Consider the following 14998-nt stretch of genomic DNA (forward strand, 5'->3'; position numbering starts at 1 on the left):
ATCAGGTATGAGCGATGCATGCTCTCCAGCCTTAAGCTTTTGGGATGACCTCATCACCCCTATGTATCCCTCTGGATCAAAGTTTGGCCTAGGGTCTCCTTCTACCATCTTGTAATAATCCAATTTATTCTACAGTAAACCATAACTCCTTGAAATTTTGACAATAAAATCTGAAAACACTAGTAATCCAGGCACAATGGATTATTTTCCATGATCAGTTAAGTGATGGGCGCTTACTATTGACAACTGCCTGACAATCTCTAGGTATGTCACTCTCTTAGGCACAATGATAGGCAATACATATGGTTTTCCCTCAAATCCACATACTCTTATTTGAGTGCAATCCAAAAAGTAGTAAAAATCTCCCCAGTTGTGCTCAATTGCGGTGTCTTCGCCATAATCCTTTGGCCTTAAGAATCTCTAAATTTTAGGAGACAAAGCATGATCACATGGGTGTCCCAATGATCTGTTTAGTGTCTTAACAAAGTATTCCTCGAAATGCCAGTACTAGTTGTTGTGTTATCTTTGGTCCCATGAAGATATTCATAGTTGCACAGGCTTCCATATCCCATCCTTATCATACACCCTAATGCACAACTCATCTAGCCATAGCCCTTTCTCTTTCCCAACATACAACATCATGTGCATAAGTATAGATTAATACTTGAAATGCACATTAATCACATCTCCTTTTAGTTTTTCTAGTATATGATTGACGGAATCAACAAGATAGGTAGAAAAATCAAATAACCATAGATCTTTAGATTGCAAATCTGCACAAATGACCATAGCCGTTATATCCATCAAGGGGTGAGCCTCTATTCTCAGAACCTGAGCAATGTAGTAGTATGTATACTTGAAGTAGGGGTGGAATGAATTGACATCATAGGGAGATTTGTCATCTTTACCCAATGGTACTATTGATCCTGTAGCCTTGGGTCTATGGATGGGGAGTCTCCACCTCTTATAGATGTCCTCCAGGTTGAAGTACTCTTGTTGCAATTTCTTAGTATCAATTTTCTCTTCGAACCCCCAATTTAGATTAAACATAGTATCAACAATTTCCCTAGTAATCGATAATACTGGTTCCCCCATGTAGTCATATATAGTTTTGGTCTTGGGGTCATAATTGTTGGCTAAGGATTTCATAAGTTCAACATTAACAAAGATATTCGCTACTGCTAGTTTTCCCAAATTGAGTCCCCATAAATTACTTATGGGTTTAGGTGTGTTCCTTTTGATATACCCAAAAATTAACAACTCGTGGCCTCTTATCTCCGTCCATATATCTCCAAGATGCTCAACTCTATCTTCTAAACCCTCCTCATTGGTCTTAACCTTTTTAGACCTGAGGCTTGATGAGGGACACTAATTAATCAAATCTTGGGCCAGTGAATGCCCTTCCCTCTTTTGTCTCTTAGGTTTATCATCTACAGATTGGGTTTCTTTTTATTTCCTATCTTTATTGGCCTTCAAAGATGACAACTTCATTTTAATTACATGTTTCTAAGGGAGAAGAACTTACTTGTATTCCAAGGGCTCTTCTTGCGAACCCAATTCCGAATTGTTTGGCTCTGGATCACTCTCTGTGAATTCTCTTAGGCACTGTCGACAACGTCTCCTACTTCATCAATTCATTGAGCATTTATGGTGAACTTACCAGTTAATAATTCCAGTTAAGCAATGGTCACATAGGTATTCATTTTTAATTTACGGTGATGTGACTTTACTGAGATTTTTTTTGATCTTCGAGGCAACAGGTAATCATTTGTCTAGCAGTATTTTGAACTTTCCACCGACGCTTATTCAACATTACACCTATGCTGCACTTCGATGAAATCATATGTCGCGATGGCTTTACCTTATGTTTCCCTGAAACACCATGTTCCATCAACATCATTCTTTACTTCAGTGAAATTGACATCATCGTCGGTACATCTCTTGGTCTCATCGATATCTTTATTTCATCAAAGCCTTGCTATAAGTGTTTGTATCAGTGTAATGTCTTATCAATTCATCGAAATCTTTCTTTTCGATGAAAATCCTTTTATCGCTAAGTCCCTCCATCATTTTATCAATGTTAGAATTCCATCGAAATAGTTCTTCATTATTCAGCCCTTGTACTAGCATAGTAAAATTTCCTCTTTTGGTAAGAGAAAAATGCTCTCCTTTGACTCTTTATGTTTGGCTGATAACAAGTCATCGATAGAAATTTCACACATTTCATCGATCCTTTATCCTTCGATGAGAAAGCTATCTTTGGTCAACATGTTTTGTGCCTCTTCGATATGCTCTTTTCCTCGAAATAGCTTCATCGATAAAATATCTGTTGGTTCCTTCGACATTACTCTTATAGCCAAACTTCCTCGCTCAGCAAGCTATTCACATGTCTCATTGATACTGTAGTTTCATCGAAACTCTTTATTTTATTGGTGGGACCACTTCTAATTTCTTCGATGTACTTTATGTCAACAAAATTAATATTTTTCAGTGAATCCCTTTGGAGATTCATCTTGGCCAAGGTTTGTTCGATAAGTCACTTTATTGATAGGATATTGGTAGGCTTCTTCGATAGAATCATTTCATTCAGACTGGGCATTTCAGTGAAGGATGGACACCTATTACTGACAGCTTTAGTTTAGGCAATGTCTTAGGGTTTTTTGGTATCAGTGGAATTTTTAGGGTTTCTATCAAAATTATCAAGGGCATATTTATCCTTTTATTACTCTTTTCAAAATCATCTTAACTCCTAATAAAACCATGGCTTTTTCACATTTTTAAATTTGATGCTCAACCATGGCTCTGACTAGAGATGAGGGTATGTCACAGATACCTTCAAGGGCTTGGACTCTCTGGTGAATAGGGACCTACTAATGGTTGTTGGCAGTATATACAGTGGAAAATAAATCCTAATCTACTGTACATGGAATAATATTTTAATGAAAAAATCTCTTTAGGTACTGTCCATGTACTGGCAATTCCTAATTGTTTCCTGTAGCACTCTGTATGTAATATGTATTTTCCTTGCTTTCTCCATAATCACATATGTCCCAAGCCAAAGTGCCTCAAACTTTCCATGCTTACCTTTGTCCTAGTTTCTAGCATCCCACATCAGGACCCAATCACCTATCTCAAACTTCCTATCTATTACCCTTTTGTCATATAACCTTTTCATTTGATTATGTGCCTTAACATTCTACTTCTGGGCTTCTGTTTTGATCTCATCAAGATCTACTAGCTAAACCAGCCTCTCCTGCAAAGGATCTTCCACATCAATTCCTTCTTGTATCATAAATCTGTGGACAGACAGAAGATTATCCAATGGAAGTCTAGCTTTCTTTCCATAAACCAGTTCAAACGAAGATTTTCCTGTGGACTTCTTGACTGTTATTCTATCAAACCAAAGTGCCAGACTCGATTTTGAATCCCATCCTTTTTTATTTTGTCCTAGCATCTTTTTGATGATCTTGAGGATATTTTTATTGGTGGACTCAACCTGCCCATTACCTTGGAGATGATATGGAGATGAATGGGATATTTTGATGCCATACTCCTCATAGAAGGTGTTGAATTCCTTAGATCTGAAGCACATTCTATTATCAGCAATAATCCTAGCAGGGACACTGTATCTGGTAATGATATTTTCCATCATGAATTTGATGACTACTTTGCTAGTCCCCTGCTTGGTAGGAATTGCTTCTACCCATTTGGTTAAGTAAGCGGTGGCTACCAATATCCACCTGTGACCTCCACTAGATTTGTCTGATATCTCCCCAATGAAATCCAACCCCCATTGCTGAAAAGGTTCTTCACCTGCATAGGTCTTAATGGGAGAGCTCCCTGATACTTCAATTTTCAAGAGAACTTTTGGCATGCTTCACACTTCCTAACATATGTATAGGCATCATTGAATACATGTGGCCAATAATATCCAACCCTCAGTATCTTATGATCTATGGTTTTAATAGAAAAATGACCACCACATACCCCACCATGCATTTCTTGTAAGATTCTTTTTGCTTGATGTTCATCCAGGAAAAGAAATAAGATCCCATCTCTATTTTTCCAATACAAGTCACCATTAATGATTACATACTTTAATGATTTCAACTTCAAGGTCCTCTTTTGATTATTAGTCATATTATCTGGACATTTCATATGTTTAAGATAATATACAACATATATGTACCACATTGTGTGCTTGATGTTGAAACTAGCTTCCTCAAGCCCAACTTCATTTACTTGAAATCCTTTAGAATCTGCTCCTACCATGAGTTTAGCTAATCCCTAGCCCTTAATGACTTGTGAAATCTTGAGTTCAATGTCAACTCATGGATTTGATTGATCCATTTGCACCTTTGCCCTATTACTTATGTCTATCTAAAAATATCTTTTACTATTGCATTAGTAACATAAGCTATGATCTCTGCCCCTACTAGGTATGGTCTGAAGTGTTTTACCGCTCTTACCAGAGCATAGGCCTGTTTCTCATTTATATCATACTTGATCTCAAATGGGTTCAATGATTTTTTGAAGTACGCAATGGATTGCTCACAACCATTTTGGTTCTTCTTCAATAACACTATTGTTACTGTGTGACAAGAGGCAAAAGAGAAAATCAGAAATGGTTTGCTAAAATCTGGTGATATTAGTACTGGTGCCTCGGATATTGCCCTTTTGATTACTACAAGGGAATCCAATGCTTCTACATCCCAATCTATCTTGGCTCCTTTCTTCAACATTTGCACTATAAGCTTTACAATGTCTGCAATGTTTAAGATAAATTTCCTGACAAAGTTGATTTGTCCCAGGAAAGACTGAATGACTTTAATAGTTTTTGGAATGGGGACTTCATTGATTGCAGCTACTCTTTTGAGATCAATTTTTACTCCCTCCTTAGATACTGTGTCCTAGGAGCTTTCCTTCCTCAACTCCAAAATGACATTTCTTTGGATTAAGAGAGATCCCATATTCTAAAGCCTTTTTGAATATCTTTTTAAGGTGATTGCAGTGGTCTTCAGCCCTTTTTGAGTAAGCGGTTAGATCATCCTGATATACCACCATTATCACATCTATTAGCTCTACAACTGCCACATCCATTTCTCTTTGGAAAGTTTCTCCAGCATTAGTTAGGCCAAATGACATCCTTGCATACACATAAGTACCCCATGGTGTTGGAAAGGTTGTCTTGTATTGCTCAGCCTCCCTGACTTTTACTTGGCTATAACCTAAAAATCCATCCATCATGGATAATAGTTCATATCCAGTTACCTTTTGCAACATGATATCCATATTTGGTAATGGGTAGTTATCCTTCAAAGATGATATATTCAAGTTCTTAAAGTCCACATAGAGTCTTATATCTCCATTCTTTTTTCTGACAGGCACTAGGTTTGAAACCCAAGTGGAATACCTAAAAAGGTTTGATTATCCCTGCATCTTTCATTTTTATTATTTTTTCTGTCATCTTAGGTAGCAAGGTTGGATTTATAGGTCTTTTTTTTGTCTAAGTGGCTTGGCATCAGTTTAAAGGGGTATTTCATGCTGGAAAAGATCTTCTCTATAGGCCTTGAGGTCATCATATGACCATGCAAAAACATGCCTATACTTTCTGAGCAATATTATCAGTTGTTGCTTCATTTTAGGGGCTAATTTCTTTCCAACAAACACATGTCTTGGTGATTCCTCATTTCCCAAGTTAATTTGTTCAACATCACTTTCTCTAGCTGCAGTCACTTTAGTTTCTATTCTATCCTGTGCATTGAAAGTCCTTTCTAATGCAACCAAGCCTCTTGGTAGTTTGTTTGATTTCAGCTGTATAATCTCCTATCCAAACAAGGTTTCTTTCCCATCAGTCTCCTCCACAAAATCATTAAAGTTAATAGCCTATGCCTAATAATGATCCACACACTGCAAGAAGTTTAACAAGTCAACATCATCTTGAAAAATTTTCCAATTGTATAGGTTATTCGGGATAGAAGGTTTGACTTTTATCTCCACTTCTGATATCCCATTCAATGTCACATAATTTTCCTTTAGTGCAATATTCGCTAGAAATTCAGCCATTATGTTCTTTGACTTGTCAACCCAATTTATCTAAAAGGCATCAAACAACTCAATGGTCTCCCATACTGCATTCCTATATTTCTTCAATCTGATATGTTTAGAGGTATATTTTTCCTTAATTTGGGACACTATCAATTCTGAGTCCCCAAATACACTAAGGATTTTATTTCCATGCTTAACTGCTAGGTTCAGTCCTGTGATTATAGCCTCATACTTAGCAATATTGTTGGTACATTCAAACACTAACTTGAAAGAATACTTAAATGTTTCTCCACTTGGTGAAATGAATAGAATCCCAGCCCCACTTCCTTCCTTACTACACGAGCCATCAAAGTACATGTGCCACACTTGATCATTAGTTTCTTTGATGCAAGACTCAATTGGAGACAAATCCTCAATCTTTGGCTTTGTCAATTGTACTTTAAAATTATCTATGTTTGACTAAATAAAATGTACTGGCTTAGGAGTTTCCACATCCTCAATGATGTATGAGGAACGAGGCTCTCTCTTAATTCTCACTTCATGCCCATTCACTGGTATGGTAGCATATGATAAATCTAATTGGTCATGTCCCCCTATCAAGTTTGACCACTGTCTGGGTAATAACATTCCATAATTAGGAGGGACATCTACCACCATGATGTCTATTTTGTAGGATGCTTTAGGGCATACTACTATTTTGAACTCTACATCTTTCATAACACCCACAACTGGAATAGATCTATTATCCATAGCATAACACTTGCCAAATGTTGTATCCACCCCCATTCCAAGCTCTTTTATAACTCCTATAGGCACAACATTTATTGTTGCTCCTGAATCAATCATGCAGTTTTTAATCATCTTATTATTGATCATTAGGGTCAGGTAGAAGGGATCCACTTGGGAAGGACTCTTTGTTATTATTGACCCCAGATATATGGCTAGAACCGGATTATTTTCACCATTATTGTCTTGTCTGCCCTGCTTGTGCTGCTTCACTTTTTCTCCCACGACATTTGTGATCATTTTTAGAGTCTTTTCTCTATATTTAGGGAATCTCATCATCTCAAGCAATGGTATAGAGACCTTCATCTGTGTCAAAGCATTTGCAATGTCAAATGACATAGTGGCTGGTGTTGAGGAAGTATTTGCTATATTGTCTTTCTCTCCCTTTTGTTGTCTTATTATTTGAACACCCTTCTCTTTGGTTTTGCCTAAGTCCTTTTCTTGGAGATTATTCATTCTATTTATTGGTTTAGATATCTTATTAACTTCTTTTATGAACATTCCGGAAGGTTTTCCCTACTCAGGGTTTATGGTTCAATTTTTGAGAGCATAGGTTCTTTTGGCTTGTTCCACCGTCGCCGTCGTGATTCTTTCTCTTTCTTCTTCAGTGGGGACCCTGAGTTTAATTTATTCTTCCTCATATAAGAATATTTGTTGCATACAACACTACTGATTGATCCATTTTGAAATTACATCATTGTCTCCCTCTTCCTTACATGAGTTGTTTTCCTCAAATGATAAAAAATTATGGTGTGGTCATCTATATACCCTTCACATTCTTCTTCTTCTTCCTACAGCTTCTTTGCTACTATACATTAGTAAGGAAAATGTGGCATGCCACAGGCAAAGCACCACATGTTATCATCTGACACTTGATTCATAGTTCTTTTTAGAGGATCTGGTGTCTACATATTATCCTTTTGATTCTTCTCCATTGGTTTCCTATCCTTCTAGGTAGTGTTGTAAGACATATCGTGTAGTCTGGGTCTATCATGACGGAAGAACTGTTGTTTCTCTATTTTATTTACCTTCACAGATAAATCCTTTAGAACATTTAATACCCTATCCAATTTATCTTCGTCTTTAGTTTGTTTGGGAGCTTTTGGGTTGAACAACCTAGTATCTTCTCTCTTCCCAATTCTCCTAGCAGCTTTTCTATTGTTTTCTATAGTTATGGCAGCTTTCATAACTCCTTGAAGAGTTGTAGGATTTTTTGTTCTGAGTTCATAATTTGTCTTGCTATCAAAGGCATTTATGTAGTACAAGATTCTTACTTCTAGGACTATTTTTATCCTATTAGGAATTTTGTTTATAACTCTATTGAATCTCTTATTGAAATCAACTACTGTCTCATTAGGTTCTTTCTTGATACTTATGATTTCATGTAGTGCAAACTCGGGGCTATTTTGATCTCCATATTATTCAAGAAAAAGTCTCTTAAACTCTACAAGGCTACTTATTGAAACATCAGGTAATGTTCTGAACCAATCTCATGCATCCTTTGTTAAAGACTGGATGAATAACTTTATTTTGACATCTTCGTATGGGAGGTAGAAATCTTCCATGACTGTATCAAAAGATTTACAATGTGCTTCTCCTGTGATAGCATTACTCCTAGTGAACTTTGGTACTGCAGTTCTGATTTAATTTGGAATGGGATGAGGATTTCATTTTGGTACTATAGTTCTATATTCATCAATCCATATCCTCCCTGAAAGAAATTCCCATGGTTCTGACTCATGTTATTATAATGGGGAAATTGGTTTGGGGGTTGGAATTGATTTTGATATGCAAAGTTGTTACAATGATTGTACTGATGTTCAGGAGGTACATGGGTGTATGCAAATTTTCCATTCCCATGATCATATAAGGGGTTTCTAGCTATCTTGTAGGTATTGTTCTTTGTATTGGTTTCATCTTTATGACTTCTTCCCTTATTTGATCCTTGGGTTTCATGTTCACACCTTTCTTTGTACTTATTCAGGTCATGATCAATATCATTTTCATTAACATTAATTCCTAGCCTAGCACATAATTCCACACACTCCCTTGTTCTTCCAGTATCTTTCATTTCAGTAGCCACATCTAACATTTGTTTCATCAAATCTGCAAAATGGTCTGGTGCATCCATCGTGCTTGAACCTGAGGAACTTGATGTATTTTCTCTCAAATTTGGGCGATGACTTTCAAAACGAGGAGGGAATTCTCCTTTTCGTGCTTTATCTGCAACTGCCAAGTCCTCATTTCTTGGGCATAAAAAATTGTATAGTTTTGTTTATTCCAAGCTGGCTATGAGTTATTTTCAGAGTAATACTAGTTATACCTCTCATTCATGAAAGCATTCATGTGTTCCATTGGATTGTCTGTTGGTTCTTTGTTTGATTTTTTCTTGTTTCTTTTCTGATCAAAGTTCAATTGTAGTATTGGATGGCCTTCTGTTATTGACTTCTTCCCATACATAAAAATTCTTCTCTTTACTTCAAAGTCACCACCTCTCTTTAGAGAGGAAATATTTTTCTTTTTATATGAGTTCTTTCCCACAGCAAAGTCTTTTTAAATGAATACTATCCCCAGTAGAGTTGCCAATCTGTTGGATCTCAAATCAACAAAGTGGATAGGTTCTAAGGAAATGCCAACTCCTATGATCAAACCTTCCAATTGACTTGGTCAACTTATAGAGTGAACCTATTTGGTTACTAACTCTCTCACTTTAGGCTCTGCATGACCTAGGTGGGTATACGTATTCACTAGTGGCTTTTGATGACTAATGTATTTTATAGTAGATCAAGTATCTTGGTGTAAATTCTTTCTTGCCTTAGAATGGCATGGTTTCTTGGGAGATGTGATTTTAGACGAGTTCAAGATTGCTTTTGTAGAAGCTATTCGAACTTTGTACTTTAAATCTATATGTATGTATACTATTGCTAATTGGTCCTATGAATCCTACTCACTTATCTTATATTTTAATACAAAGGTAATTAATATGGTAACGGTTGTGATCTATGGACAACCAATGTCTTATCTATTATTTGGGCTACAAAGTCTTATATTTCTTTAGAACTTAATGTATGATTTGTGAGATAGTTTTTAAACCTACCCCCTTTGGTAAGTCTATCAATTATTGTTTCTTATTAGATCTGCTAAATGTTTATATCATAAACCGCTTGAATGAATTTTAACCTTAACCTTAAAGGACCATTCAAGGAAGAACTACAAGGAACAATTACAATTCACAAGTAGATTCTTTTAATCCAGGTTTATAACATAGAAACATAGACTTCACTATAAGAATATGAATAACCTTTTCTCCTTTAGATAATATCACAAACAACTACCTGCAGAAAATGAGATAATCCATAGCACATGTGCAGAAGAAAAATGACTGATTCTATTAAAACTTCAAAATGGTGCAATAGTATGCTAGAGGCTATAGTATCTGTCTAGTATCTAATATTCTAATAATGTCTTCATTTTACAAAACTTGCTCATATAAATAAGTGAGCAACACCTATTCTATGAGAAGTTATGTCCCTTCATCATTAACAACCTGATTACAATTTCTTAACAAAGTGAAAGATAAAGAGATTAAGCATGCCAAGATGATTAATATAACTGTCACTCTTATAGCATCTAATGGCCACACTCTTTCTTTTCATATCTGTCTCCAATGAAAAGAGATCAAACACTTCCTGGTTGACATGTGGGGCTACATCTTCATCCTGGTTAAATCTAGCCATAACTTTCTCCTTAATCTGTGCAAATTCCTTTTGCCATTTTTCTAATGGAGCCAGTTCACCTTCCTTGTAGACAACCGATGATGTTGCAACATAGTCTTCATCCAATATTTTGAGATCTTTATTCAGTGTGTCCATGTATTTGTAATGCTCCATTAGGTATTGGTCCCCTTGAACTCCTTCTTCTGCAGTCATGGCCTCATTGTCCTTCAATACATCTTGCAATCTTGTCTTTGATCTCTCATGCTCTTTTAGAGCTTTCACAGTCCCTGTGTATACTTTCCAATATTGGTTAGCATGTGGCAACATAGCTTTGAACTTGTGCTCAATGACATCATTTGCCAATTTGTTCATCTTCTATTGGGCATTGGTCAATTGCTTTGCCAACTTTTCAACCTTTATCCTCCAGTAGGCAGCATCTGATATAGCATCTAAGACCCTTAGGTTGGATTGAACACCCATATTTGGTTCATATCCCTCAATAATAGGAGTCTTTTTGTGACAACTATCCTTTTAGCCTCTGGATTTCTTTAGTAGCCTTCTCATACAAGCCTCTGTAAGTGTTGTTCTTTTGACCAAAAACTCTGTTTGTTCCTGATTCAATTTTGCTACATCCATGTTTAATTTGGCTTTGATTCTGGGATCAGTTTTCCCAACTTGCTAGATCATCAGGTGGCCAAAACCTTAATCTGTATCAATAAGTATGGGTCTCTTCTTTAGATACAATGCCCATATTATGAGAGCCTTTTGATCTAGATCATAGCCTGAGCCCATAAAGATCTTGTCTATCTCCTCTGGTATGATCTGTTTGTTGGGATCTTTCTTCTTGAGGAAACCGTCAAACAACAATGCAGACCTCATGTCCCACCCTGAGTAGATTAGCACACCAACATCCTTGTGTAGCTGCCTTCCTTTCTCAGGTGTCATTTCTCTCTTAGCAAGTTCCACCTCTTCTTGTAACCTTTGGGCTTGTTCTTCCTCTATTTTATCTTTCATAATTTTCCTAATTTGTATTCCTTTTATGCTGGTATAAAAATGTATCGAACTCTCTAAAGGAAATGAAATCATTATTAGCAATGAAATCTTCATGTTCAATCATCCTTATATCTCCAACATCTTATACATTGCACTATCTCGTCATCAGATCCATCTGCACACCACCCTCAAATCCAGGAGGATATTCTTCTCTAGGGGAGGCAACTGGAAAAACATTATAAATAAATTAAGGAGACAATTGGGCCAAGGGCTCTGTATCCCTGACAGTTTTGATGCGCTTCCCATAGACATAAGAAGGCACTCCCTCAAGCAACTCTAGCTCATGCTCCATAAGTTTTTTTGCTTGATGTAAGAGATCTTTTATGTTTTGAAGCATGTCCTCATTTATTCTCCCTCAGAAGAGTTTCCATTTGTAGGCTTGTAAAACTCGCTCATACTTAGCGCTTTTTTCATTAGCTTATTCCCTTCTTATGTTTCTGATGAAATCATTAGGTATGAGCAATACATGCTCTCTAGCCTTAAGCTCCTGGGATGACCTCGCCTCCCCTATGTATCCCTCTGGATCAAATTTTAGCCTAGGGTCTCCTTCTACCATATTGTAATAATCTAATTTATTCTGTAGTAAACCATAATTCTTTAAACTTTTGACAATAAAATCTGAAAACACTAGTAATCTAGGCACAATGGATTGTTTTCCATGATTAGCTAAGTGCTAGACGCTTACTATTGACAACTGCCTAACAATCTCTAGGCATGCCACTCTATTAGGCACAGTGATAGGCAATACATATGGTTTTCCCTCAAATCCATACACTCTTATTTGAGTGCAATCCAAAAAGCAGTAATAATCTCCCCAGTTCTGCTCAATTATGGTGTCCTAGCCATAATCCTTTGGCCTTAAGAATCTCTGAATTTTAGGAGACAAAGCATGATCACACGGGTGTCCCAATAATCTGTGTAGTGTCTTAACAAAGTATTCCTTGAAATGCTAGTACTGGTTGTTGTTGTATCTTTTGTCTCATGAAGATATCAATAGTTGCATAGGCTTCCTTATCCCAGCCTTATCATACACCCTAATGCATAACTCATTTGACCATAGCCCTTTGTCTTGCCCAACATACAACAACATGTGTATAAGAATAGAGTAATACTTGAAATGCACATTAATCACATCTCCTTTCAGTTTTTCTAGTCCATAATTGATGGCATCAACGAGATAGGTAGAAAAATCAAATAACCGTGGATCTTTAGATTGCAAATCTGCACAGATGACCATAGTCACTATGTCCATCAAGGGGTGAGCCTCTATTCCATGAACCTGAGTAGCGCAGTAGTTTGTATACGTGAAGTAGGGGTGGAACGAATTGACATCATAGGGAGCTTTGTCATCTTTACCCAATGGTACTATTGATCCTACAACCCTAGGTCTATGGATGGGGAGTCTCCACCTCTTATAGATGTCCTCCAGGTTGAAGTACTCTTGTGCCAATTTCTTAGTCTCAATTTTCTCTTCGAACCTCCAATCCAGATTAAACATAGTATCAACAATTTCCCTAGTAATCGATAGTATTGGTTCCCATATGTATTGATATATAGTTTTGGCCTTGGGTTCATAATTGTTGGCTAGGAATTTCATAAGTTCAACATTAATAAAGACATTCGCTACTGCTAGTTTTCCCAAATCAAGTCCCCATAAATTGCTTATGGGTTCAGGTGCATTCCTTCTAATATACCCAAAAATGAACAACTCATTGCCTCTTATCTTCATCCATATATCTCCAAGATGTAAAAATCTATCTTCTAAACCCTCCTCATCAGTCTTAACCTTTTTAGACCTGAGGCTTGATGAGGGACACTGATCAATCAAATCTTGTGCTAGTGAATGCCCTTCCCTCTTTTGTGTCTTACGTTTATCATCTACAGATTGGGTTTCTTTTGCTTTCCTAGCTTTACTGGCCTTCAAAGCCGACAACTTCAGTTTAATTACAAGTTTCTAAGGGATAAGAACCTACTTGAATTCCAAGGGCTCTTCTTGCAAACCCAATTCTGAATTGTCTGGCTCTGGATCGCTCTTTGTGAATTCTCTTAGGCATTGTCAACAATGTCTCCTACTTCATCAATTCATTGAGCATTTATGGTGAACTTGTCAGTTAATAATTCCAGTTAAGCAACGGTCAGATAGGTATTCATTTTGAATTTATGGTGATGTGACTTTATTGAGATTTGTTTTTATCTTCGTGGCAATGGGTAATCATTTGTCTAGTAGTGTTTTTAACTTTCCACTAACGCTTATTCAACATTACACCTGTGTTGCACTTTGATGAAATCATATGTCTTGATGGCTTTACCTTATGTTTCCCCGAAACACCATATTCCATCGACATCATTCTTTACTTCAATGAAATTGACATTATCGCCGGCACATCTCTTGGTCTCATCGCTATCTTTATTTCATCAAAGCCTTGCTATAAGTGTTTGTATTGGAGTAATGTCTTATCAATTCATCAAAATCTTTCTTTTTGATGAAAATCCTTTTATCGCTAAGTCCCTCCATCATTTTATCGATGTTAGAATTCCATCAAAACATTTCTTCATTATCTAGCCCTTGTACTAGCATTGATTAAATTTCCTCTTTCGGTAAGAGAAAACTGCTCTTCTTTGACTCTTTATGTTCAGCCGATAACAAGTCATCGATAGAAATTTTGCATGTTTCATCGATCCTTTATCCTTCGATAAGAAAGCTATCTTCGGTCAACATCTTTTGTGCCTCTTCGATATGCTCTTTTCCTCGAAATAGCTTGACCAATAAAATATTTGTTGGTTCCTTCGACATTACTCTTTCGGCCAAACTTCCTCCCTCTGCGAGCTGTTCACATGTCTCATCAATACTGTAGTTTCATCGAAACTCTTTATTTTATCTATGGGACCATTTCTGATTTCCTTGATGTACTTTATGTTGATGGAATTAATGTTTTCGGTGAATCCCTTTGTAGATCCATCACGGCCAAGGTTTGTTTGATAAGCCACTTTATTGATAGGATATTGGTAGGCTTCTTCGATAGAATCATTTCGGTCAGACTGGGCATTTCGGTGAAGGATGGACATCTATTATCGACATGTTTAGTTTAGGCGATGTCTTAGGGGTTTTTGGTATCGGTGGAATTTTTAGGGTTTCTATCAAAATTATCAAGGACATATTTAGCCTTTTATTACTCTTTTCAAATTCATCTTAACTCCTAATAAAACAATGGATTTTTCACATTTTTAAATCTGATGCTCAACAAAAGGTTTATTCTAGATGTAGCTAAGTTATTGAGGCCTCTAAACTTTATGTGGAAAAGAGTATTCCCTTTAGCTAGTCCAAGGATGGAAAAAATATTTTTGAACTCATAAAGAAGGCACTTGCAACTTCTCCTAGTTTGCTAAATCCATAT

At 36.6% G+C, this 14998-nt stretch overlaps 1 protein-coding gene across 1 annotated transcript; it reads right to left on the minus strand.

Moving 5' to 3' along the window:
- Positions 1-3238: 3238 nt before the first annotated feature.
- On the minus strand, positions 3239-3874 carry LOC131859029 (uncharacterized). Its single transcript, XM_059212540.1, has one exon. The coding sequence runs from the start codon at positions 3872-3874 to the stop codon at positions 3239-3241; it is 636 nt and encodes a 211-aa protein (XP_059068523.1).
- Positions 3875-14998: the final 11124 nt, after the last annotated feature.

This window comes from Cryptomeria japonica, chromosome 10 (genome assembly GCF_030272615.1).
Source record: "Cryptomeria japonica chromosome 10, Sugi_1.0, whole genome shotgun sequence".
NCBI lineage: Eukaryota > Viridiplantae > Streptophyta > Pinopsida > Cupressales > Cupressaceae > Cryptomeria > Cryptomeria japonica.